Below are 27,472 nucleotides of genomic sequence, written 5' to 3' on the forward strand. Positions count from 1 at the left end.
ATGGCTCCACGTGCAGACTCCCCGATGATCGTGCTCCCTTTGATCCTGCTCCTGGCCTGCTGGCCGACCTCTGGCCAGGCAGGCTTGGTCAAGTTCTACGAGTCTGTGCCCGAGGACCTGCAGCCAGAGAAACGTATTCCTATAAACGACTACGCGATCCATGGGCCCATTGTCGATGACCACGAGTTCCCTCGTGACCTAAGAGAACCTTATCCAGGGAAGAGCTTTGGGCCCATGGGTCCCATCGATGGATCCCTGCCCGACGACGTGAGCTTCAGAAGCCTGTCAGCTGGCAAAGGTGACTCTGGCCCAGTGGAGTCTCATCTTGCTTCGCACTCTGCTGAGGAAGGAGGTGAAAAGGGTCACGGTCGTCCTGAACCGGAGTACAAGATCATCTCCGTGGAGTTTCATCGTGTGGAGACGCCGTTCGTCATCGGGATATGGATCTTCTTCGCCAGCATCGCAAAAATAGGTAGGGAATGCGTGGAACTCGAGCGAATCGACTAGCCTCGATGAGCGCTTTGTTGGTGGTTCTGTTGGTATTCGCTGTGGTCAGCTCTATCGTTGTTGTGAGGCGGAGAGAATGGTTGGAGGGAAATTGAGTTGTGTTGGGTTGAATTTTTGTCTTGGAACGATGTTTTTGGAAAAAAAACACTGCATCAGTGGTTTGGGTTCTTTGCTTTGAAACTGTTTGTGATTCTTGAGGCACGAGTGTGTGAATTATAGTCTTGAGTCTTTGCACTTGGGTGATGAGTTATTGGTCGATATGCTGTTATTGTTTGGGGAATGTGGAGTCTATTTCAGTGGCATTGCGTGACTCAGTACATTTGGTATTATTGACAAATGGCAGTGGCAATTATTGTCCACGTGTCCTGAGAAATATTTTAATAATTCTCAATGTTTCATGACATGGAATTCTGCATACCAGTCTCAGCTTATTATAACAAGTGTATTGAGATTATTATGACTCCATAAAAATTAGTTCAATAATAGTGTATAGAACGTGCACACTATAGTATGATAGTGTATAAAAAATTCCAAGTCTCTTTGTGCATTAAGATAGACTGTAAGATTGACTATTTTTTAATACAATGTTAAACCATAGTAAAATTCTTTGCTTGCAATAGTGAAAAGATTTCAATTATCCACGTGGCAAAATAAAACACGACAAAATGCAAAGAATCGACTCAATATTCACACTCTTGGCATGCTCGAAAATTTACGACCAAGTGTGCTAAAGTTCAACCAACCTCTCAACCGAATCCTTCGAATAATAAATGAGCAATAATAAAGAACCACTTACATCAATGGTGACATATACCCAGAACCCACGAATATCGATTAACCTTCATTCACAATCAACTAACTCTCAACCCAGCCTACTCACAACAGACTCAAACCCATTCCTACAATCCTAAAATAAAACCAACTTCCTACCATCAACAATCAACCATTAAAAACTCGATTCTCACTCCAATCTCCAAACAATAACAATCAGACTGCACTACTTAGCCTCAGTAGAATATGTCTATCATGAACAGCCAGACAGCGAAAGAGTTCCACTCACAATATTTCCTTGTTATCGGCTCTTCTTAGTATTCACTATTCTTGAGACAATTTACAACAGAGTTCTCGTTGTCAAACAATATCACTCACCGAAATTAGCCTCTGAAAGGTGCTCCTTTCTAGGAACTCTTAGAACCAGAGCCTATAGCAAGGAAACACGATGCAGATGCTTTCAGTTCCCCTGGTCTTTTTTTCAATTTTTCGTTTGAAAAGCCAGTTAAGTTACAATTCTACGTGCAGGCTTCCACATGACGCCGAAGCTCAGCAAGATCTTTCCGGAGTCCTGTTTGCTGATTGTTGTCGGCGTCGTCGTTGGTGTCTTACTGTTCCAGGCGAGCAGCGTCCACGTGTCGCCCCTCACGCCCGACACGTTCTTCCTCTACATGCTGCCGCCCATTATCCTGGACGCTGGCTACTTCATGCCCAACCGACTGTTCTTCGACCACCTGGGGACGATACTCCTCTTCGCCGTCGTTGGGACTATATTTAACACGATGTCGATAGGTCGGTAAAACGAGCAAAACGAAACTGTCTCCCGTCTCTGCGTCACCACGCGCTTGCAGATTTTCTTTTTTTAAATCCTCCCTACCTCCTCCTCTTTCCAATGCTACGTCCTCTCTCTACTGCACTGTTTTTCACTCCTTTTTCTTCACTTTCCAAGTGGTTTTGGTTATTTAGTACCTGTTTTAGATTTCAAAAACAGACTTTGAGTAATGGTTCTGTTTAAAGTGGGCTACCCTTTTTCGGAGAGGTAATTTTGGTTCATTTGAGCCTATTAGGAGCACAATTTTTGTATAATTGAGAGTAGGATTTAGTGTACTGATAGATCTGTAGAAATATTTTACATTTTTTGACTCTTAGTTCAAAAGAATTTATTCGCGAGGAATTATTCAATATTCAAACTGCACAGAAAATCCCTTCTCTGAGTTAAATTAAAAATCCTGAGACCCACTTTCGAAATTAAGGCTAGATATTAACACCTGAAAATCCACTCAAGCGTCAAGAATAAATTCCCAAAGCGTTAATATAGTCCCAGAAAATGCGCCGTGATTTTTCGAGCGTGTCGCAAAAGCTGCGCCTAAATCACAAATGACACAAGTAATCCACCTGTCAGAGGAACTCAAACGATCGCAATTGGGCTTCCCCTGTCAATCAATCGTCGTGACAGCTCGGCAATCGCGTACTCGAGATCAGAGAGTCTCAAGATAAACGCGAAGTCTGATCGATGTGGAATAAATACGACAGCGCGGAAGTGTGATAAGAGGGTTCGCGCCTATCGACTCGCTGAGAACGCTCGAAGTTTATCGCGTCCCTGTTGACCACGAGACGAGGCACAGAAGTACAAACGTATTGATCGTGGAATATTATTCGGCGTGGCGAAGTTCGACCATTCTGTTTCATAATCACTCCCGATAGAAAAGCACGAGCGAGCCGATCGAGAGGGGAAACACGCGCGTGGACGTCGAAACGCCAACGCGATTTCTGTTTACAGACGCGGAGCGTTCGCGAAACGCTGCACGCGCGTTGCGAAACAGACGATTCCCTCTGCTCGATAGAAAACGACGACGCCCGCGATAATTAAAGACGCAACGTGAACGACGCTCGCCTTCCGCGGAACCGATGACCCGATTGCGTTATTATTATCGGTGAACGAGGGGATGTGCAATCCCGAATAAGAGGTGGAGGCAGCGAAAGCCATTTCTCGGGATCGTTTGAGAGTATTCCAATCTAATACTTGGTCTATTTTTAAAGAATTAATAGGAAATGGTTAAAAGTTATAGAAGGATTTTTAATTGGATTCTTTTCCAATTTGTTAACATTTTTTTTAAGGAATTTTTTTAATTACTGTAACCATTTTTCAGAGAGCAGAGTAATTCAATTAATTTTGAGAATAATCTATATATACGTATGTTTAGATATTCTGAGTGAAATATTTGATATTTTAACTCACATTTTTTGTAACTATTTTTCTTCTCGTACTTTAATCTAGAGTGAAGTAGAGATTGTAATATGATTAGTAATATTAGGATAATTCATATATTGATGAATATCAGGCAGTTTGGTAAACTTGGATACTTGATGTGATCTTCATATTAGAGATAATGGGAATATGGGTATATTCCATCACTTGATGTGGTAATTAGTCGGAGGCTTAATTATTTTCAAGCATACTTCGGAATTCTCTTCAGTGTTCTTTTTTACGTGCTGTTCATTGAATATATGTTAACAGGAGCTAATTAAAAATTGTTTTGTTAAATTTACCGCTGTAATACTTCATGAAGATCCACGTCAAAGCTTTGCAAAACTCAGAAGTCATGAAAATACAAATGAATCATTGTTATTCGAATGCAATCACTACTTCTCTCTGAATTTCAATAAGCAGACTAATTAGTTGTCATCCTTAATGAGTCATCTTATCTTAACCGAGCAGCGATTTTATTCACATCCAATGTCGTTCAATTGGAGAGAATCAATCGTCACTATCGTCATACAGTGACAAGCAGACGTCCAATGTTCAACATACAAAATCCTACTAAAATAGCAGTCATTGTTTCCTCACCTTTATCTGAATTTCTGAATCATTTACCGAAATAAATCGCATAATTGCAATTTGTAGCAATTGAAAACAGGTGTTACGAAGATATTAGCCTTAAGTAAACATAGATAAGCACGAGATAAAAAGTCAATCCACTTTCGTCTAACCAGTTCCTCGAAACCGGTTTCGTGTAATGATAAACTAGTTTGATAAGTCGAGAAATATAATTAGCTAATTGATCAAATTAGCGAAATCACACAGATATATGAAAATTAAGAAAAACAAGGTAATGATTTTGCAGGAAAACTAGCAATGAAGTTACTTTGAAATATTAATTAAAAAATAAACGATAGTAAAGTAAATACCTGGACACTTAAGGTGTCAAATATTCCAGTAAATGGATAATCAGAAACACATATCTCAGCACCTGAATTATGTACCATTAATTAAACATACTATTTTATAACAATATTCTTTATTTTTTATTAGTAGTGCTGGTTCTATATCAGAATCTAATCTTAAAATGAAATAAAATTGGCGTTAGTGTCCAGATATCAGAACATGATCATCTATTGTGACACTTAGATATTTAAGTTTCAATATTTTTTAGTAGATAAATATCAAAGTTTGTTGCTTTGTTCTTAGACTGAACAATTTCTATTGTTTCTAATTGTCCACAGGCGCGTCACTATGGGTGCTAGGAAAAATCGGTATGTTTGGCTGTGAAACACCGATCTTGGACATGTTCCTGTTCGCAGCTTTAATCAGCGCTGTCGATCCAGTCGCTGTACTAGCAGTTTTCGAGGAAATTCACGTGAACGAGATACTGTACATCGTGGTATTCGGGGAAAGTCTCCTGAACGATGCTGTCACTGTCGTGAGTATCATCTCCCCTCAAAAAGAGAAAAATCCTCACAAACATCCCTCCAAGTGTCAACTTTAGGCTCCATGTATCTCCTGAATTCAATATAAACATATTTTTTCCAGAAAATGTATCTCTTCTTCATACAAAATTCAAGCCAATTAACAAAAATTCCAAATCGTTAATGAAACATTCCAAATCTATGACTCTCAAAATAGGACGCAATAAAATATCAATTTTAACTTTAGAATTCAATTCCATTTTATGTAAGCATGAAATCACCTTCGTCCTATTTACACATGGATCGTTTCTCGTCCATGGAATTGCTTCTTAATTGGTCAATTAACGGAACACCTTACTCAGCTGTTGTCTCTGTAACGACACGCAGGTGCTGTACCATATGTTCGAGGCTTACAGCGAAATGGGACCGTCAAGAATTCTTTACACGGACGTGTTATCAGGACTGGCCTCCTTTTTCGTCGTGGCGATCGGCGGGACGATAATAGGGGTGATATGGGGCTTCGCCACTGGTTTCGTTACGAGATTCACCCATCAGGTTCGCGTGATCGAGCCCATCTTCATATTTGTGATGGCGTACCTGGCCTATCTGAACGCCGAGATTTTCCACATGTCGAGTATACTGGCGTAAGTAGATTCGTCCATCCTCTTAACTAGCCAGACAGACAAGTAGTAGAAGCCAGAGTTGGGCATCGTTTAATCAGATTCATGATAAACTATTTTAATCACTGAATAATAGATACGATGATTAATAATGACTAAGAAATAATCACCGTGATTCACGGATGACAGAATAATCAAATGGAATTCAATTATCAGATTATTAGTACACTCGTTATTAACTGCCAAATCATTCTATTTTTAACTCTAATTGAATGGATGAATTATTCGAGCAGATCGTTAGATACAGTAATCGTTATGGATATTTTTCGCTGAATAATTACGCAGCACTGATTACTGATTTATGATTCTAAATTGATTATGTGATTATAGACACCTCAGTGGCGCTTAATTGATTAATAATTGTTATTACGATTTCTTTGGTTATTCATAAAACGATTAATTACTGTGTCCAACTCTGGTCGTACTTTCCCTGATTTTAATCTCTTTTTACCATATGTCGTTATTTATAAAACATTGATCACGAACATTCAATGGTTAAAGATCGATCTTCGACAAAATATTCATCAAACTCCGAGTCCTTTATTACCTTCAACACCTTTACTACAGAGGGTTCTGTACCCTTCAATTCTGAACCACCAAATAGAATGCTCATAGCTCTCATATAATCCAAATAAAAGTCATCGTTAATCCATCCGAACGACTTATAATTCCGACATTAGCATGAACCCTAATAAAGTTGAAACCGAGGCATAATCACGAGTTGCCTGCTTGAGACCAGCAATATTTCAGTTCGCACGATGCAATATAATATTGCATCTCCAGGAAATTCAGAATTGCAGTGGGCCTTTTTTATTAGAGAAAGCATAAAAGGAAATATATGCAGCCGCTTAAATTGACCAGCGGCGATATCTCGTCCATTTGCACCAACATAATCCAACATTGTGCACGTGTCTGCAGGGCCGCGAGGGGTTTATTAAACGACCAGCGGGGCGGACTTCTTGACACCCCCCAATTATATCTCGCAATAAATCCGAAAAACTGCTCTGGCTCTCACGCGAAACGTTCCTACAGAGAAGCATGCACGCGGCATCGTAATAAGAGGATACAGGGACTGATCGACGTCCTTTTAATCAAGCTCGAAAAATTGCCTCGTTAATTACCCGTTATCACGATCGACCGTGAACAAGGGGCGTGAGTGTTGTGTACATTTTTAATTTCAAGTCGCGAGAAGGGAAAAAACGGTTAACGATGGTCCTACCCATGGCGGGCTAATTGCCCGATAATTCGTTAAGCTGACCCCAGCCAGAGTCTCGCCTTTATCAAATAATTGAAATAATTGATTCCCCGCGCTGTAAATCCTTTAAAGCCTCGCAATTGCCCCGCGAGCCTCGTTAAGTCCATTATTTACACGTTTCCCTGGCAAGTCGGGCCAACTGGATGATCGATCATCGAGCCGAGTACGCCACCGTGTAATAACTGTTCAAATATGCTTAACCCGCAATCGTTCTTGGTCTCGAATCTGGTCGATTTTTATACATATAGCCTTGAGCGGGTCCTATGCTATTTGATTGACAAATAAAACGAGATAGGATGGAATAGAATGCGATGTGAAGGGACTCAGAGTATTTAATGAGTCGGGGAACATTCATTAGGGGTGCTTAAGATGTAAAGTTTTAAGAATTTAGTAGGCTGCAAAGGTGCACGGTTATAGTTATGTTTATTGCACACGAAACTATAAGTGAGAGGTATTTCTGCTTCCAAGAATTGATTAAAAAGTATGTGGAGAAGTTATACCTGGAGTTAGGAGTGAAAATATAGCTTGTAGAGGGGCTGGAACTATAAATGGGGTGAAACCTGTAGCAAACACTTTCTGTGGTTAGTTAAAGCGAGAGACTTCTAACTTTTCAATATTCCAATACTGAAATTTTAATTTTTCAATCTTTTAATTTCAAATTTTCAAATTTCGAACTTTCCTCTTTAAATTTCAAATATTCAAATTTCAAATATTCAGTTCTCAAATTTCAAATTGAAAATTTCAGGATTCCAAATTTCTTCACTGTTTCAATTTTCAATATTTTCAGCGGATTCAAGTTTTTAATTTTTGAAAATTTCGAGGTCCTCAAAAATTCAAATACTAAAAGTTCCAAATTTGAAAAATGTTCAGATACTCCATAATTCTTAACAAACTACCAAAGTGTTCTAATATTCATATGCCCGCGATTAAAATGATCAAACATTTTTATATTTACTATTTTAAAAATTGTTTCATATCAGAACCTCCTCTTCCTGAAGATTCACTGTCCCGAATTCACGCCTCTGAAACTTATTCTCAACACGCGACGCTTCGATGTTCCCTTCGCATTTCTGGATGTAAACTTACACCACTTTGGGAAGTTTTTGCGCGGCAAATACGTAGCCGGTCGGTCTCTCATATTTTCATCGCTCAGCCTCGAGCAGTACGTACACAGTTGCCAGGAATAAGTTGCAACGCGTTAAGTTCCGCGATCAGGAGGAGCGCGGCGCGTCTGCCTTATGCATAATTCATCGTTTCTTCGACAACAACGAAGTAGTAATGGACAGTGCAACACCGAGCTTCCAATATTTCGCATCTCTCGCGCGTCGAAGAAGTTTAAAGTAGAAGGAATGGAAGTCACGTTTCCCTAACATTGAGGGATGGGGGAGGCTGTTCGCCGCTGAACACGCTAACACGAAATCACGGGCATGCTCGAGGGTTGGGCCGACACGATAATTCTTATCTTGTACTGGATTTAAGGAGAACGACGGTTCATGACAGTGCAGACAGTCTCTATCCAATTGGGATACATGTGTCGATGTTTAACGAAGTTCTGAGGCATTCAGATTTAGGGCCAGTGCGCACGAGAGATATTCTAAATTACTGAGTGCCAGAAATTTTAAGAAAATTAAACATCAAATATATTCTGTATTTTTTAAAATCATTTGCATTCGACCAGTTCACTATGGGCCATAGTAGAATGTTATGAAAGTAATATTATTTTAAAAAGAAAGAAAAGGATTCTCAGTGGTTCTCTAGTTTATGTGAAGAAATCAAGAAAGAAAGTATGATAAAGTGCATAAAATTTGGGTTCATACACCGTGTATTATAAGAGTAGATACGTAATTAAAAAAATATTATTGCTTACATTGCAAATTGGATATACTGACATTTATGTAATATACAGGGTGAGTGAGGCCACTATATCACCTGAATTTTTTTCTAAACTATTTACTGTCTGAAAAAATGTTTCAAATAAAAGTTATTTGGTATTCAGAAAATACTCCTCTGTAGTATGCACCCCTCGATAGCAAACAAATTTTGTTTGAAACATTTCTTCATAAAATAAGTGGTATACAAGAAGATTCAGCTGACACAGTTGCATGCCTACCTTGTATTTTATAAACTTCTTAACAAAATTTGATCATTTTTACACTTCAATCTAGTGTTATCTACAAAACCAAAGGTCCATCCCACTTAAAAGGCTACTCTGAATATTCAATTACAAAAAGCTACTCGTCTAACATTTTACACTACAATTAAAAAGAAAATCAATTACACTATCTCAAAGACATAAATAGTAATATTTGTTCCACCATCTGTTGAACACCAAAAGTATTTTACAACAGCCTACAGTAAACAACATTCTGGTGGTCGAAATTCGGCAACCTTCCCCTATCTCCCGAGCATATTCCTCTCAGCGATTACACGCTGGAAACTAGAACACTGTCGAACATTCGTTCCGCGTAATCGCCCGAGCGAACCTGTTCTAACCATCGAATGTTCGAGGCAGATCGGAGCCCTCCGCTCTGCCCTGTTCGATAAACGTAAATGCGCCTTAATAAACCCTAGTCGGCCCCGAACACAGCGAGGCATCGATTTCGTGAACGCCGTCCAGGATCGTAGGTCCAAATTAATTTCGACGGCGTTTAGGAAACGGCCCGCGGTGGTGGATCGATACCAGAGTTTCCCAGCGGTTCCCCCTCGCCCGTTGCCACCCCTTTTCCCCCATTACCCGTGACCTCTTTATCGCCCAGGATCACCTTCTGCGGCATTACCATGAAGAACTACGTGGAGGCGAATATATCGCACAAGTCCCACACGACAGTGAAGTACACGATGAAGATGCTGTCGAGCAGCTCCGAGACGATCATATTCATGTTCCTCGGCGTGGCCACTGTCAACAACACTCACAACTGGAACACGTGGTTCGTCGTCATGACCATCGTTTTCTGCTCAGTCTATCGGATCGTCGGTGAGTAGACCAAGGTCGGCCATGAGCGAGGTGGCAGAAGAATTCTAGGCGTGGATCGGCTAGTCACGTGGACTCGTTTCGTCGGGAGGGTTGGGAGGGGTGTAATGCCGTCGCGATTCGGGATGAGTTCAGAGCCGCCTAATGGTATCGCGAGATAAGAGCCTTAAGCTAAACCGATCACCGCTTATCGCGTGTCGCTTGCTAGTGGCGCGAGGCTGCCAAGAATCCGCGTTTCTTGCGCCTGTGGCTTTTTGGATACGAGATGATGATTCTACAGACTCAGCTTCTGGCAATCGTGGAGATCTTTCGTGGATTTTTTTGACGATCTCGATGGAATTGTGTGATTATTAAACGAAGATATCGAATTTCAGATTATCAATTTTTAACGTTTTCGGAGGATTCAAATTTTTAATTTTCGAAGATTTCGAGGTACTCAAAAATTCAAATACTGTGAAATTTTTAATTTTTCATATTCCCTATTTCTCACACTCCAAATTTTCGGACATTCCATAATTCTTCAACAATTATACAAATATTCTAATATTTATGTGTCCAGGATTAAAATTGTCAAATATTTGGATATTTATCATTTTTAAAATTGTTTAATATTAGAATTTGTGCTCATGGCTTTTGGCCACTCGGGATGATGATTGTACAGACTCAGCTTCTGGCAATCGTGGAGATGTTTCGCGGATTTTTTGACGATCTCGATGGAATTTAGTGATTATTAGATGGCGGAATTGGCTGAGGAGATTATTTGGATTGGGATTCTGCTTCTTTTCGAGGAGATTATTTTGTCGTTTGGATTGGGGGATTCTTGAGTGGATAATACGTTTTGGATCGAGGTGGAGAATTGATATCCTGAGACCTTGGTCCTGGAAGACTGTGACTGCAGTGGATGGTTATATATTAGTTACTCGATTTTCGTTTGACTATAATAGACGAGGAAACTACTTAAATTTTATCAACTTTCCGAAAGACGATATGTTTATAGAGTTCGTCATTTACGTTATGCAAAAGAAGTAGAAAATTTGTTAGTATACTGAGAAAGGTGGTATTTCTCAGGTATTTATAGTTCCACTGCCACATGGTCCAACTGCAAATGATGATCTTATTGGAACAAGTAAATCAGACAACAAATATCTGAGAAACTCCACCTTTCCTAATACATTAACAAATTTTCCACCCCATTTGCATAGCATAAATGTCAAACGCTAAAAATACATCCCCTTTCGAAAACTTGATAGAATCTAAGTAGTCTCCTTGTCTATTAGAGTGAAACGAAAACCGAATAACCAATATGCCAGAGAAAAATAAAATCCTTCCTATTAGACCCAGCAGAAAAAGTGTCCCCTTAAAAGCACATTACCCATTTACCTTAAATTTAAATAAATTTCTATAAAAATAGACGGCTCTCGGCGTTAATGGATTAATCAATATCAGCACTCCGCTTGGTAACGCAGTCAGTTACGAAACAAAGTTTCCAATATCAATCTCGGGGAACGTAAGAATGCCAATAATTTCTTAAGAAATTCTCCTTCCACGAATTCCGCTTAAGTTACGAAATCTCACCGAGACACTTAACAGGATTCATCTCCCTGTCCCCGACCGCCAGTTTACATCACGGCTTACTGTCACGGGCTTATGGGCTTCCCACCGACAGTTTATCGCTAAATCGTCCAGCATCGACGGCACTTAACAAAAATTCATAAACCACCACGTATGCGCAGTCCACTCGAAAACGTCCACCACAAGTGCGTCCAATCCAAACGACTGCACACAGTAGTCAACACTTGGGATTACTTCCACGTCTGTTACTGATCAGAGTGATCAGTGTCCAAGCACTTATAATAATAGTCCTGTGAGGCAAAAGTGTCTCGATATTTTCGAAAAATTCGAGTTGAGATTTTAAAGGGTTACCTATTTAGATAGATTTTTTGTTTCTTATATATTTGGAGAGCCTCAGGTTTCAAGAATGTATCCTCAAAATTTCGTAGCGATGTTTAAAAAATTAGTGAAGTTGTATAGGAGTTAATATCATTTCTTCATGAAAATTTAGGAAAATACAGTTAAAAGATGTATCTTCTAAAGAATGATATTTTCTAACAACGAAGAACTTGGTACCTAATATAAGTAGCTGATACCCTGTATTCGATCACTTCGATAAATAATAATTTTAAAGTATTCATTTAGTTACTGTACAACATAATGAGATATCTAAACTTACTATGTGATCAATTTCACAAACTTCAACTAACACTATCTTAATATTTATTAAAGTAGTCGATTACTTGGTACTGATCGAGTACTGGATCAATTACTTTAATCTTCGCTAACCTTATCTTTATTCTCAATATTTTTAGACTCAGTATTCTATCATGGTACCTATAAACTTCACAAAAAAATCAACCTAAAACTTTCAGGGGTGATCGTCCTGACAGCCATAGCGAACCAGTTTCGATTGCACAAGCTAGACAAGGTGGAGAAGTTCGTCATGTCCTATGGCGGTCTGCGGGGTGCGGTGGCGTTTGCCCTGGTCCTGCTGATCGACCCCAGACACGTGCCCTTGCAGCCCATGTTCGTCACCACCACCATCGCGGTCATCTACTTTACAGTGTTCATACAGGTAAGGGAATGGTAACGAACCGATGCACGCGTGGAAACGAGCATGGCGGCCTGGAAAATCAAATATTGTGGTATTATCTCTACAAACAGCCGCTGTCGGCTTTCCCATGCTGGCAGCTGACATTGGCATCAAAGGGGTCATTGGAATTAAGGGGTTGCTTGCACCTGGCTGCTTCGAGGATCTAATTTCTTTAATTTGTGGGGAATGTCATATCTGGGGAATGTGGGATTCCTTCGACGTGAGATTGAAACTTGTTAGCTTTGTGAGAGGGTTCTTGCTTTGGTATTTTTGGAATGGGAGTTTTCATCTTTGCTTTTATGGCGAGATTCAAATACGATTATTAATGTATAGAATTTTATATAGATATTAAAGAAGATAGTTTTGTTTGATATTTAATGCTTCTCAAATTAAAATGCGTCTGATTTTAGTAGTACACAATTTTTGATTCATCGAAGTGAGAAGATAATTATGAGTTTATATTGAGAGAGCATTGTATATTCACAAGTTATATCGAAGTGATCAAAATTAATGAAGTTATCGAATTTTAAGCGAGCGTGGAAATACACGACTTTCCTCTGAAAATCGATACTCAATCTTGATAAAATTTGAAATTCTATTATGTTCTGCTGGAATTTCTTCTTTTCTATTTTATACACACTTGAAATGTGTGTTGCCGAGAGTTGGCTAGTTCAGGTAAAATTGAGCAGACATAGTCAGACACTACTGGAGATTGTATATCATATATGATTCAACAATCTACAAGCTCAAATTTCCCGAATTTAATATATCCCACAGTTTGATTTTCCAAACGATACAAAACTTCACTGAATTTCACTAAAAATCTCTACAATTTTCAAAAACCTGAAACTTAAATAAAATTTTCCTTAAATTCAGAACTTCGAGGTACGACTAAGTGCAAAAATATTCTCTCTCTAAAATTTTCAAAGTTCCTCGAAGAACCGAGTAAGTCAATCGATAAGTTAAACTTCGTAAAATTGCACTTCCTTGAAGTACAGAAGAACGTAGGATTCGCGCAGAATATCCTGAAGGTTGTTTACACTAAAAGAAAATATTTAACTAGATAAAAAGGAGGCAGTTAAATTCTCCTTTATCTTGGGAGGAGCATTACGGAAGAAAAACAATTTCCATCGAAAGTAAGCAGTCCCTTCTTCCGACAGGTCGAATTTCAGTAAAACTCCCTGACGAGGGCTTAACGTGCCAACGAAATTCTAATTTTTATCCCATCGTAATTCTCACCATCGATCCTTCATTCAAATTGCCTTGGCGTATCGAAAATTAATACCCTGTATCTCGCCTGAATAAACTACGCCGATTAAAAATTCACTTACGCCTGATTTAGACGGGGATTTTGGTTATGGATTGCAGACTAAACTTTAAACGCTCCCTTGCCCAATAACGTTTACAATAATAATAGAGGTCGAAGCACTTTCGAAGCTAGATTATTTTCTGCGCAACTGTACGCGCACGTAGGGGCGACAATAAAGGTTGCTCGATTTAAAGAGGGTGATATAATAGTCGGACAATCCCCTTTCTTTGAATCAACATCCCTCAGAGTGTATCTCTCAGCGTTCGAGGCAAAGGGATGAGCGAGCCTCGAGAAATGTTGATTCAGATCTTGGGAACTCCGACAACCCCACGAGGTCGAGTTCAGTTTTATGCAATTCCTTCAAGCTTTACATTCTAATCAATAAACTTCGATTGCTTTTCGCCTGCCATCCCTAAAACTGAAAACACTTGAAGAAATTTGGGAAATATTGGATCATAATTTTTCAATTTCTCAGGGACCCACTGCTGATAAAAAATTTAGAATATTTCATGGGTGAAAATTGTTAAAATTTTGTAGAAAAATACTGTTCTTTACAGTTTTCAATTTTAATGTGAAAAGTAAACTTAAAGTTCACTTTTAGTAATATATTATAAAAATACTGGAGCTTAATAATGAAGAGATGTAAGATTCATAACTGTGCTGTGGAATGCAAATGAGCCTTGCCTTTCTAGAATTAATAATACAGAAGATTTTAACTTTGACTGACGATAATTCCGCGAAAAATCATCGTAGAGTGATGATCTTTTTTTTAAATTATAGCTTGAAGTCTTGGCTGTAAGATAATATACCTCGATTTTAAGTTTAGAGCTCCTCTACTACTGTAGAGCCTTAAATCTGAAGACATGTTTATCGTATTAAAAATTCCAAAGTTTGACGAAATGCACGGACTACCCAGAATTTTTTTCGGAAGTGCCGTCTACAGAAGCGCAAAAGTTGATCCTTGCCCTTTAATTTACAAAAAAAATCAAGTCGCTGCGATTTTTTTTCGCAAAGTTACAGCACTTCAAAGTAACCCTTGCATTTCCATAGCACAAGGGGTAGTGTCGATACATGGCAAAAATGCAGGGGTTACTTTAAACTCCTGTAACTTTGCGAAAAAAAATCGCCGTGACATGATCTTTTTTTTAAATTAAAGAGAAAGGTCCTAATTTTATGTCTCTGTAAACATTATATCGGAACAAAATTTTTCCAAGTCTGTGCATCCCGTAAAAGTTGGCAATTTTCAATACGTCGAATTGCAAAGTTTGATAAAATGCAGGGACTCACTAAAATTTTTTTCCGAGATATAATTTACAGTATCATATAGCTTGAACCTTTCTCTTTAATTTCCAAAAAAGATCAAGTCGCTGCGATTTTTTTTCGCAGAGTTACAGCACTTTAAAGCAACCCTTGCATTTTTGCCATATATCAGCATCATGCGTTCTGTTGCAAAAATGCAAGGGTTGCTTTAAAGTGCTGTAACTTTGCGAAAAAAAATCGTGGCGACTTGATTTTTTTTGTAAATTGAAGGGGAAGGTTCAAGCCTTATACTACCGTAAACCACGTCCCTGAAAAAAATTTTTTCGAGTCTCTGCATTTTGTCAAACTTTGCAATTTGACGTATTGAAAATTACCAATTTTGACGGGATGCAGAGACTTGGAAAAATTTTTTTCGAAGGTGCTGTTTACAGGAGCATAAAATTCGATCCTTCCTCTTTAACATAGAAAAAAAATCAAGTCGCTGCGATTTTTTTTCGCAAAGTTACAGCACTTCAAAGTAACCCTTGCATTTTTGCCATGTATCGACACTACCCCTTGTGCTATGGAAATGCAAGGGTTACTTTGAAGTGCTGTAACTTTGCGAAAAAAAATCGCAGCGACTTGATTCTTTTTGTAAATTAAAGGGCAAGGATCAACCTTTACGCACCTGTAAACTACACTCCCGAAAAAAATTCTAGGTAGTCCGTGCATTTCGTCAAACTTTGGAATTTTTACTACAATAAACATATCTTCAGATTTAAGGCGCTACAGTAGCAGAGGTCCTCTAAACTTAAAATTGGGGTACAGTATCTTATAGTCAAGACCTCATGCTGTAATTTAAAAAGAAAATCGTGGTCCTACAATAATTTTTCGCGGAGTTATCGTCAGTCAAAGTTAGTCGATATTTGCCTAAATATCTCTAAGCCATAATCTTTTTTACCAGTGTAATAAGACGACAAAAATATAAGAAATTTCTTTTGCACATAGATATTTAAGACTCAATTAAGTTATCGATCACGATGTTTCAAAGAGAGTCATTAACAAGACAAGAGCATATGCCGAAGAATGTTATCACAGTTTATATCACAGTTACAGCGCGTATCGCTCGCGTAACGTACCAACTTTTATTACTTGTCCCAGTCACTTTGTGATCATAGACAACCGCAGATAAACCAGAGTCTATCTCGACGCAGGGTTTTACGACAATCCAAGCACGGTCTAGTGGCCACAAGTATATTTCCCAGTGATACCATCGCCGTGTGGGCGTACCATGTAAAGAATACGTTTCTTCTTTAATGTGTGCTTGTCGTACGACTTGTGGGAGACGAACTACCCCCATGAGTGACGTGGATACGTAATAAGACTGCAATGTTATTTTCTTCTCTGCGTAATTATGTTATACAATTTTTATAGACACTGTACTATCGAGTTTCTTAGTAACTTTCGTTATAAGTAGATACACCTTATGGCAATTTTTATGTCGAACATTATGGTACTGAATTTGCAGTGGATAATTTGAGTGAAATTGTTACAGAATATCTTTATCATTTATAGAGAATTAGATCGATTTAAAATAACGACTGGAGTATTAATCTGATATTTTTATCAGTGATTATATTTTAACGTTTTTATTGCTAGTACAAGATATCCAAGCTGAAGCAGGGCACCTAAATATCTCTTCTGTTTTTAATGACGCAAAAATCGTCCCTAGTAGAATTTAAATAATCTCGAAGAAGAAATATCATAGAAGAATAATCTTTTGTATAGGATCATTTCTTTAGTTTTTTAGATTTTCGTGTTATTAAAAACAGAAGAGATATTTAGGCGATCTGCTTTAGATTGACCACCCTGTATTGTATGCTGTATAATTTAATTTTGCTCGTGTTTCTAAGGAAAAGGGAAATTAAATCGATGTAAAATAAGAACGAGTCGAATGCTAACGCAGTTAAACGGTGAAAAGGTTAAAGCGTCGCGTAGAAAGAGGAATGGGCAAAAAACACCCTCTTTCATCCTGAAGGCGCGTCCTGTTTGCGATCAGCTTAGAACCGGCTCTCTCTGCGGCTCCATTAGTTCTAAAAACACCATCGACTTTGTCGTACAATCGATCGGAAACACGATATCGATGGTGAGCTATTCGAGCACAAGCTTCGCAACATTTGCTTGATCTTCTCCGCTTGCACGATGATTATCTATGCACAAAAGGCGAAACGAGGCGCGGATTTTGTTCAAATAAGAACATTCCCTGTCCTGAAATTTCTCGGCTTACTTTGACTTGAGAAAAATAGTTGTGCAAGAGAGTGCGTCTAATGGAAGCGAAAAGCTCTTGCTATTGTTTCATTAAAAGGAATTCAAAGTTTCTCTGATAAAATGAATATCAATCTAGTCGAATTCTAACTGAATTGTAATTTTAAAGTAATTTTTAAGTCTTTAAGACATCTAATTTTAAAAAAAGAAACTATTTAGTAGGACACAGTGAGTGATTTGAAATAAACATGAGAATTTTTTTATATATAGATATTTGAAAATTGCCACTGGTAAGTTAAACAGAAAGTGTAATAATAGACAGTAAAATAATGGAGTACACAGTGTTCCAGCTAGACAAACAGATACGCCTTGAAAGAACAATGAGGGTCATTTTGACCTCACCCTAACAGAGAGTTAAACACAGTTCCCTAGAAATATGTTTAATTTATAATACTATCTTGTATCCTAGAATAACCCTAGTTTCGTGTTACCCTCAAGTCAATTTTAATTACAGTATTTCAAAGAATGTTTCATATTAAATTAAATGAAAAACTTACCCCTTCACTAGAAGTGCTGCAACAGTGCCTCGATATTAGTCCCTGGACGAGCCTCGAAAGTTGCACATCACCATTTTTCACTGCACAGACAAGTTTTAAGTCATTTTCATTTTCACATCCAAACTCGCGCACAGTCAGAACACTACTGAAGGCTCACAGCCAATTTCGACCTTCCACAGGGTCAGTATTGTTTCGAAATTTGGGAGACTAGCAAAAATCAGCCAGGTAGCTAGGAAAGTGGGAGACTCGGCCAATGTTATGAATCAAGGGACAAAGTCACGAGCGTTTACGTGTGAGAGTGACGAAGAGGTGACCGCGCTTGGCTTCTCACATTCTTCACGTGTTTTCATCTTGAAATCTGAGGAAACTCAGTCACACTGTGCAATAACGATATAATAACCAAGAAATAGTTTAACTTCTATTCTTCCACATCTTTTATCTACATGCTTTGCGTGCTTTCAACTTCTTTCAACTTCTTTAATCCTTAATAATTATTTTCTGCTAGTAAATTACAAGTGCTTCACTATGGTACGTTTTAAAATGCAAAATTTTGGGAACATATTTTTTAATTACTGTTTTAAAAAATTACAAAATAGGTCATTAGTGTCTTTGTCCTTTCCTGCCTTTCACCAAGGTATTTTTTTTAGTACCATTCAGTGCTAACTTTAAAGCATTATTATTGCAAAACGAAAACAGATCTAACATTATGTTATATGACATTTTGAGATTTAATTAGAGTATACTATCACCCCTAAAAGTATTGAAACACATACATATTACACCCTCTATACAACGTGAGTCTCGCAACTATGCCACTTGAATTTTCTCGTACACTACTTGTTGCATGAAAAAATGTTTCAAACGAAAATTGTTTGATGTATTACGCTCTCTTGATAATAAACAACTTTCATTCGAAATATTTCCTCAAGCAACAAATACTTCACAAGAAACTTTAAGTGATACAGTTGCAAGACCACTTAAAACTACGTCAAAACGAAGATTCAACCTTGACCTTCACTGCCACCCCAAAATCTCCCAAAAACAGATTCCCCGCTAAAATCCTTTCCCAACATTCCTTGCTCCCTCGTTCAAACAAGAACCACCTAGCGCGCTCGTAAAAAATTCAATTCCCATCAGGTACATCCCAGCAAAAAAGCCCACCGTCTCATTTATCACCACTTTCTCCTCGCCCCCGAGGGTTACAGAGCTGTCAGGTGAATCTGCTTCCAGGGCATCACGATCAAGCCTCTGGTGAAGATCCTGAACGTGAAGAGGGCCGAGAGGAAGAAGCCGACCATGAACGAGAGGATCCACGAGCGGGTGCGTGCATCGTGCTCGATTCTCTTTCGTCTCGCGACACGAGTGGAGGTCGCGTTTTTTCAACCCCCGTTTCACGGGACAGCGGCGAGATCGATCGCAAGGCTAATAAAAATACGAGCACGGGCGTAGGATCGAGGGAGGGCGGCGTGGCGTGTGTATAAATTATAGACGCAGGCGAACGTTGCAGGCTCTTATCGTTAAAGTAAATATTGAAAAAGAATAGCTGGCCGCGCGATACAGGGAAATCAATAATCGTTGCCCACTCCAGCTATCGTGTGCCCGCGTGTACGTGCCCGAGGATCGCATTGATTTTCGACCCCGCCTCCGTTCATAAATGAACGTGTCAAAACGAGAACAATGGGCCAGTAAATTAACAGGGTTGTTTCGCGGTTGATACTCTTAGCATATATCACGCGAGATAGGGGATATAATAACGCAGCGACGGTGCCCAGCACGGCTACGAGGAGGGGGGCAGGAAAAAGAGCGAAGAGGAAACGACGTTTCTGTTTTCAGATAATGGATCACGTTATGGCGGGGCTCGAGGACATTCTGGGCAAGCACGGGAATTACCACGTTCGAGACAAGTATGAGATGGTTTCGTGGCGTATGCGATGGTGATTATGCAGCTGGTCCAAATTAGGTGTTCGATGGTTTGAGTGTCTAGTCGATAGTACTTGCAAGCTGCTGGGTGGTTATAGTTGGAGTGTTTCAGCATACGTATAAGACTGTGTTTGGGATTTAGAATTTGAATATTTGAGTATTTTAGGAATTGAATCTTGGGGAGTTGAATATTTGAAAAATTGAATATTTGAATGTCTGAGTATCTAGATTCTAGATAACTGAGTGGTTGATGTTGAGTATTTGAATATTTGAATGTTTGAATATTTGAATATTTGAATATTTGAATATTTGAATATTTGAATATTTGAATATTTGAATATTTGAATATTTGAATATTTGAATATTTGAATATCTGAATATTTGAATACCTGAATAATTGACATCTCTAAAGTTACACCCAAATATATAAAACACTCTATACAGTCCACCCTTCCAGCGAAATAAAGTACCACAAAAATCTGCAAATCTGAAAATCTGAACACCTTCTGAGGCCATTTTCATAATCACTAGCAAATATTTCCTACAAATTAACAACAATTTACCTACTTAATCGCCCCCTTTTCTTCCCATTTCGTTCCAGATTCAAACGTTTCGATAACAAATTCATCCGACCATACCTAGTGAGGGACCACTGCGGTGCCGAGCCGAAAATATTAGAAACCTACTCGAAACTCGCAATGAAAGACGCCCTGGACTACATCAGAAGGAACGCATCCACGATCGGCAATATCAGCGGAACAGAGAGCATGTCCGCGATATTCCGCAACTACAGTAACACGGGACAATTCAATGGAAGGTACAGTATCCTTTTCAACTTATAGCTTCCCATCCCCTCGATCCATACACAGGAAATCGTCCCCTTGCTCGAGCCCGACCCGTTTCCATCTTTTCGCGATGGCAAGTCTGCGCGCGCGTAGGGCGAGATCCTTTGATGCCAACAGGTGAATCCTTTTCACGAGTCGGGAGAACGTTAATTATAAGAGCTGATTTTTAATTAACAGAATTAACCTGGCCACGAGCCTGCCTTGGATTTTAACGTAGTTCAATGTAACGCTGGGGTGAATGAGAGAAAGGATGGAGCAAGATGGTCGAGTTGGGGTATAAAATATTTTAGAGACTGTTAAGCATTCGTGAAATCATGTCGGATGAAATTTGCTGGATGCTGCGGTACGCATTTTAGAAATCTCGCTCGCGGTTATGACTGCTGGAATAGTAATGGCCGTGTTTATTCCAGCGTGGCTGGTGGCACGCGTGATGGGAAATTTAATAACTGCGCGAACGACCATGGGAAAATGTATTACTTGATATAATTAGCGGGTCGGAGATATTGAGTATCTTGAATAGTTAATTAATTGCTATCGTAAAATCGGCGGGGTAGTTTAAAGTGATTATAACGAAGCAATTCCAGCCGGCATACATTTTCGGTTTTTGCTTATACGATACGAAATTTGAGAGATATCAGTCCCATGGGAATGACGTTACAGTCAATTACGGCAATGATTTTATGCAATTTTTAAACTCCGAATTAGGTTCTGGCGATAATTACTAATAATTTAGCGTGAAGTTAATAATACAGTGTCGAAAACTGCAAGTAACTTCATTTCACTAAATTAGCGAAGAGGGTTGTAATATTGCAATAAATTGTGAACTGCAGAGAAGGCAATGTGACGCGCAAGTTTTACACTGAAATTTTAAATGACTACCTAAACGACATCTTTGCATCGATCTCTCCTGTAAAGCTTTAGAATGCCTCTTGCATCATTATTATTCTATATATAACATTGAACCTCTTTTTTCAGAGACCTGATTATTAACAACCACAAAAAAAAGTATTTAAAAAGGCAAAAAGTTCCAATATTCTGTTCTACTTCTTTTTTTAACAGCCACATCCTCTCATAAAGTGTCAACTCTTTCAAAAATGTAATAACAAAAAAGATGTAGATAATTCAGGCCATAAATTAAATTTTATCATCCATTCATAATCAAGCAGTAAACTCGTGGGCATCAACAGAAAACAACGTTCGTTTCAATAAAAGTCAGGAGGGATGAAATATCGCTCGCAATATCGATCACTTCCCATCCGCCGCCATTTCTCTGACATTAACGATTTACAAAATATCAGTAAATGACGCCGCGGTGAGTCACCCCCGCGTAGAAGAAGCGGAACAGAAGATAGCTCTGCATTGTGTCTCGATTGAACCGTCGCACCCTCGCCGAGACACAGTATCGATCTTCAAGTGGCAGCCCGTCATAAAATGCAGTCTCATTCTTTCTCCTTCCAGTCCGAGTTGCAGCCAGCTCGAAACCGGCTGGAATATTGATCTCCAAGAACTGGAGTACAACCCTTCCAAGAAGGACCTGACGGACGCCAGGATCCACCACTTATTGGCCGAGGAACTTTGCAAGCCTTACAAGAGGGTAAGAAACCCTCTTAGCCTCGATGTACATGTACAAACGGCCCTGAAAAAATTCGCTGACGGGGGGAGATGTTCAGGAAGGAACGACGCGAAACTTCGGGCATCGATCTTTATCTCGTGTACACGTAAAGAATGGACGATATTTGTACCCTTGTTCCAAGATTCGGAGATGGATACGCGTCTCTACCCTAAAGGCGAGAGGAAATTGAGGGGCTGTGATAAAAACGGTTCTGGTTGAAGATTTCAGATTTTTGGGGGTGAAGTTCTTGGAGAATCTCACTTATATTTTCTGTCTTTCTATCTGATAGTGTGAGGATGTGATTTCTGTTTATTTGGTAGTGGATAAACACTCCCAAACATTCTCAAACCTTCTCAAACCTGCTCAAACAAGCTCAAACTAAGGATTAAACGAAATACTAATTTCTGCTTGTGATTGTTAGTAAATACTATTAATGAATCTTCTCAGTGTCTTATGATAAATCGCTTATATCACTTCTCAATTACTCGAGTTTATATTTTCAGCTCCACGTCGACACGGGATAGATCGACGTCCCTGCAATGAGAAATTTAAATATCCTGGCGATAAAGATCGCCATTTATGACCCCACAGCAGGGACCCCCAACGAAAAGAATTGAATTTGATTCCTGAACATCCCCCAGTCCCTGTTGCCTGCAGGACAGGGCGATTCTGCGATAAATGGCCGAACTTTGGGAGCCCATTTTCCACGCCCTAAAAATGAGAAACAGTCACGGTAGCACGGGTCCTGGCCCCGTTTCCAGTACCAGAACACTTTCACGAGGTGAAAGGTTACGGGCGCCCCAAAGTTCCGCCAGCTATTACAGAAACGCCCCATAATAAACGAGGAAAATGTTCCCAGAAAAATGGAACGAAACTCTTGCAGCATCGACGCCTAAGCTACAGCCGACACGCGGTGAACGACCGCGACCTCTCGACCCAAGTCAATTACAAGATGCACATGAATATACGACGGATGATGGGGGAGCACAAGCATCGTCACAAGCGCAGCAAAAAGTTGCTCAAAGTAAGGAACACGCCCCTATTGGGTGGACCCAGCCAGGGGCGATTCTTCGTAATTAAAAGCGTCACCTTTTTGCAGGACGGCAAGCAGAATCACGTGAGCTTCCCCGAATTCCAACAGAACGGATCGACGAAGCTGTTCACCCAAGGTAAAACGGAGGAAGAATAATATCGATGCTCGTTTCCGAGCTCGTTTGAATACTCGTGCATTTTAATTTCCTCGCAGATTACATCAACGGGGTGCTGTACGAGCTGGAGAACGGGGACACCTCAAAGCCTTCGAGCAAAGAGGACTGGGACTCCGCTATAACGTTCACAGCCCGCACTTCCGGTGAGAATTCCCTCCCTCATCGATCCTAGACCAAGTTCCGACACTCGTTAGACTTTTGAATAAATTTTCTCCCCCTTGTTCGGGATTCTTTTGAAATGTCAATTCCACGGGGGTATTCAGGATTCAGGCTTTCTTTCGATCACCCTGATTGGAGGCTAATTACTGTCCCTATTCATCGCTCACTTTCTTATGATCCAATTTATGCAGATTCCTCGAACGTGAACCACGAGAACCAGCACGGGGCTACTACCACCACCTCGATGGACACTATAAATACGGACGATCCAGATTTGAAGCTAGGACGAGATGGTACGTTCTAGATTTTGGATTACATATTGAGAAATAGAGATATGGATATATGAATATATGAGTATATAGAATATAGAATATAGAAAAACAGAAGGGCAAATATGTCAGAAGTTTAAGAAACTTGGAATTGATTTTTTTACTTTTTTTAAACACTGAACTACTATGAAATTAGTTACTTAGGTTACTATTAATACTATTGATGCCACAAGTGAAGGATCAGGAAATCTACAAAATAGTTTAATGAAATCTGAAACGAAATTATTTATGAGAAGACTGAACAATAATCAATCTGTATTTTTTTTCAAATTATAGAGAGCTACAGGGTAACTACACCTACAGCCACCGAAACCATGTTGCCATGGAAAAGGGAGGACGACTACGATTCAGGCCACCCCATAAAACAGAACGAGTTCCCTGCCTGGTGTTCCAACAAGGAGTACCTGGCTTACAGTTCACCTTCGGCGACATTCTTAGGTACGATTATTACCACAGAAATCCTTGCGAGAATATTTCTCTACACCATAAAAATAGAAGTAGAATCGATAGAAAATACAAAGACAAATGATACACTGATTTCATCGGCTGACTATGCAGCTACCAATTCCACTTGATACACTACACGAATCTCTGCAGAACTATGAGCTCTAATTCTCCTTGACACTTTTACTCTGAAGAATTCTGACATACATATTTTTGAATGGGGGTCGGGTAAACCCTTGTACATGAAGGAAGGAAATCTGTATAAATATCACATGGCACGGTTTTTCAAATAATGTGTTTCACTGTGGGAATTTTTGGGAGTGATTTTTGTGGTTCGCTATTGACTTTGAAGGCAGATTTTCAAATATTCAAATAATTATTAAAAATTGACTAATCTACAAAGACTTACTAAAAAGTGTACCTTAGACTTGAAGAATTCTCGTAAGATCCTGATGGCGAAGGAAGAGACTTGAACCATGGGAAGAGCTTCAGGCATTCAGGCGGTCCAAACATCTGTCTAAATAATTTCCTTGGCAATAGACATTCACAACCACAGACAGGCCTTCTAAGTCTTGATGCTACTGGCTCGGGTACCCTGGGATCGCCAATTCCCATCCTGAAGTAAAACTCAGGCCCTGGGGGTGGAATGTTAAAATAAATAATTATTACACTCTGAGGGAAATCAAGTCTCATCTTTCGCTGACCCAATTTTAGGATTAACAGTGCTTGACCCAGGACCCACGAAATATTTTAAACCTAACAGGACATAAACACAATCTTCCCCCCACATTCCTCAGAAACATCCAAAGCTACATCATCAAAGATGATTATTACTAACATTTAACCACCGTCTTATTTATGCAACAAGGGCTAACGAAGGCGAAAGTATCCAAGGAGCCCTTGATAAGACAAAAATTGATATTCGGTTGATAGATTGCTAAAAACATGTACGTGAACGCTGAAGAACGCTAACTTTGCAGGAGAGCCATATTTGTGAAGACAAGCCAGCTTACGAACGCGGGGGCAACTAACCTCGGATCCCAATAACATCCACTTCCGGTTGGAGAACATGTAAATGTTACCCATCAAATGGTTCCGAATTTTGTGTCGTTTCTTTTCGTTCGACGTGAACAGAGATGTGTTTTTTATCTTCGACTTTTTGGGTTACCCAGTCCCCCTGACCCCTGTGAGAATCATCCTCACACGCTCACACACGCACTCTATACAACGATCAGTTTATTATGCATCACGCCACGAGTTCGGTTTGATCGTGGACTATTTGTGCCTATCTCGAGCTCTCGCCTTTGAGAACAGTCACTTCTTTACGTTTCCATGTTTTAGTTCTCACCAGCACTTGCTTTACACGTCACATGCTATGTACGAGATGTTCTACTGATTTCGTTTGCATGGAGTATTTTTATTTCGAGTTTGGTGATAGGTAGAACATTTGTCAAAAAACAGAAAAAGAAGAGATTATAAAAGTTCTGGAAAAAAGTCCAAGACAAATCTTTTATAACTCTCACAAAAAAAGATTAAAAATGGAATATTTTCTCTCTGAAAGATGCATATCTTCTTTTATGTTCTCCATGCCATCAGAAGTAATGAAAATACTGCAAGTAATCGAGATGAATAAAATACTGTGAGATCGCTGTCAATGGCACAATGAAAATTTTTTCGTAATTGAAGGTGGAATTGAACAGCCGAAAGTCCAGTCAGTGATTGGTCTGTTCCGTCGTGAGAGCGTCTGCACACCAGAGACTATCGAATGTCAAGAAACAGAAGAGAAGCAGGACGACTACAATGAGTACACACTCACGAGCACGGAGCCTACAGACTCACCCTCAACAGCTTTAAGTGAGTACTTGCAATATGCCATTTGAAAAAAGTCCAGAACTGAATTCTCTGAACAGACTGTTTCTTTTCTGAAATGACAAAAATGATATAGTAAAATAAGTGAGTAAATCGAACATTAAAAATGAGACAGTCTGTATAAAGTAGATTGACATACGTGGTAGAGTTTTTTATTGGATAGGAGAAAGAATCCACTCGCAGTAGATTCTCTCTCTTTGACCCAAGCTTAGAAATAGGTCATTCTATGTCACCCTCAACACTCATTCATCTCATCAAACCACAACTCTTTTCTCAAACGTTCATCTTCAAAATACAAAACCACTTCTCCAAAAAAAGATCATCAAAACACTCATTACTCAGTCGTATATCACAAAAAGTAAGACGTAGAAACACCTAGTTCATACCACGTACCACCTATCCCCCAGACCACATCATCCCCCATTGAACAAAAAAATAATCAATGTTCCAGGCCATGAGGAGGGGTAGACAAAAAAGTAGTATAGCCTTGAAGACACTCGGATAAGTAGACAAACTTTGGTTCTTGCAGACGGGAAGAAGGGGTCCAGCAGAAGGGTGTCGATGATGGAGCTGGGCTCCATGGAGAGGTCCCACCTGGAGAAAGGGACGGACGATGGTTCCCACTCCCTGCCAGAATGCTGGAACCCCTCTCAAAGGCTCCGCATGAGCTTGTTCCCCTGCTCGGCCCAAGTCCCCAGCCTCTCGACTGCCCTCATAACGTCCTCCTCGGAGTCATCGGAGGAGCTCGATGAGGAGGAAGAGAGAGCTTGACCTTTGGGGATCGTCGAGGAGCAGACGGAGTCGTCCTACGCGGACGTCGAGCGTCGGCTGCGTCGTCCCTGGCGGCGACCACCTCGACGTTCACTGCTCTCGTCGCTCCTACGACGACCCAGCGCGCCTGTTTGAACGAGAGTCGCTTCTCCCTCGCGGCTGCGGCGACCTCCGACCCCCGTGTCACGTTCCACTTCCGATAGCTCTTTGGCGCTCTTCGGCGACCTCTGGCGCTCCTATCGAAGACAGACGCCTCAGCGCAGGTGGGACAGGCGCCATTTCGTTAGTTCAGCCGACGCTCTCCTCCTGAAGGACCACGATGACGGGAAATATCCTCGTTGACTACCGATGCTTTCATTCGCACGCAGAAACGAGTTCTCGGGGTGTTTAGCTGGTTAGGTTCCTCGGTGAGAAAGAGGTGCAGAGT

General features: G+C 39.9%; 1 protein-coding gene across 3 annotated transcripts; it reads left to right on the top strand.

Annotated features, from left to right (window-relative positions):
* Nhe2 (Na[+]/H[+] hydrogen exchanger 2) lies at positions 1-27,191 on the top strand. Of its 3 annotated transcripts, none has more exons than XM_076390471.1 (17): positions 1-472; positions 1,807-2,070; positions 4,783-4,979; positions 5,353-5,609; positions 9,657-9,874; positions 12,298-12,500; positions 19,119-19,208; positions 19,722-19,792; positions 20,410-20,625; positions 22,112-22,247; positions 23,125-23,289; positions 23,365-23,434; positions 23,512-23,616; positions 23,824-23,925; positions 24,238-24,399; positions 26,092-26,259; positions 26,804-27,191. In XM_076390471.1, exons 1-17 carry the CDS (start codon positions 1-3, stop codon positions 27,043-27,045), a joined length of 3,138 nt encoding a protein of 1,045 aa, XP_076246586.1. In that variant the 3' UTR covers positions 27,046-27,191. The 3 variants fall into 3 exon arrangements, with proteins under 3 accessions (XP_076246586.1, XP_076246587.1, XP_076246588.1); XM_076390472.1 differs by having other exon boundaries at positions 23,149-23,289; XM_076390473.1 differs by having other exon boundaries at positions 26,726-26,848.
* The last annotated feature ends 281 nt before the right edge of the window (positions 27,192-27,472 follow it).

Source organism: Calliopsis andreniformis, unplaced genomic scaffold, assembly GCF_051401765.1.
Source record: "Calliopsis andreniformis isolate RMS-2024a unplaced genomic scaffold, iyCalAndr_principal scaffold0022, whole genome shotgun sequence".
Taxonomy (NCBI): Eukaryota; Metazoa; Arthropoda; class Insecta; order Hymenoptera; family Andrenidae; genus Calliopsis; species Calliopsis andreniformis.

Coding starts and splice junctions, on each gene's coding strand:
- Nhe2 (XM_076390471.1), top strand. CDS start 1: ATGGCTCCACGTGCAGACTCCCCGATGATCGTGCTCCCTTTGATCCTG. Junction 22,248..23,124: donor TTTGCAAGCCTTACAAGAGG/GTAAGAAACCCT, acceptor AAATGTTCCCAG/AAAAATGGAACGAAACTCTT. Junction 23,290..23,364: donor GCAGCAAAAAGTTGCTCAAA/GTAAGGAACACG, acceptor ACCTTTTTGCAG/GACGGCAAGCAGAATCACGT.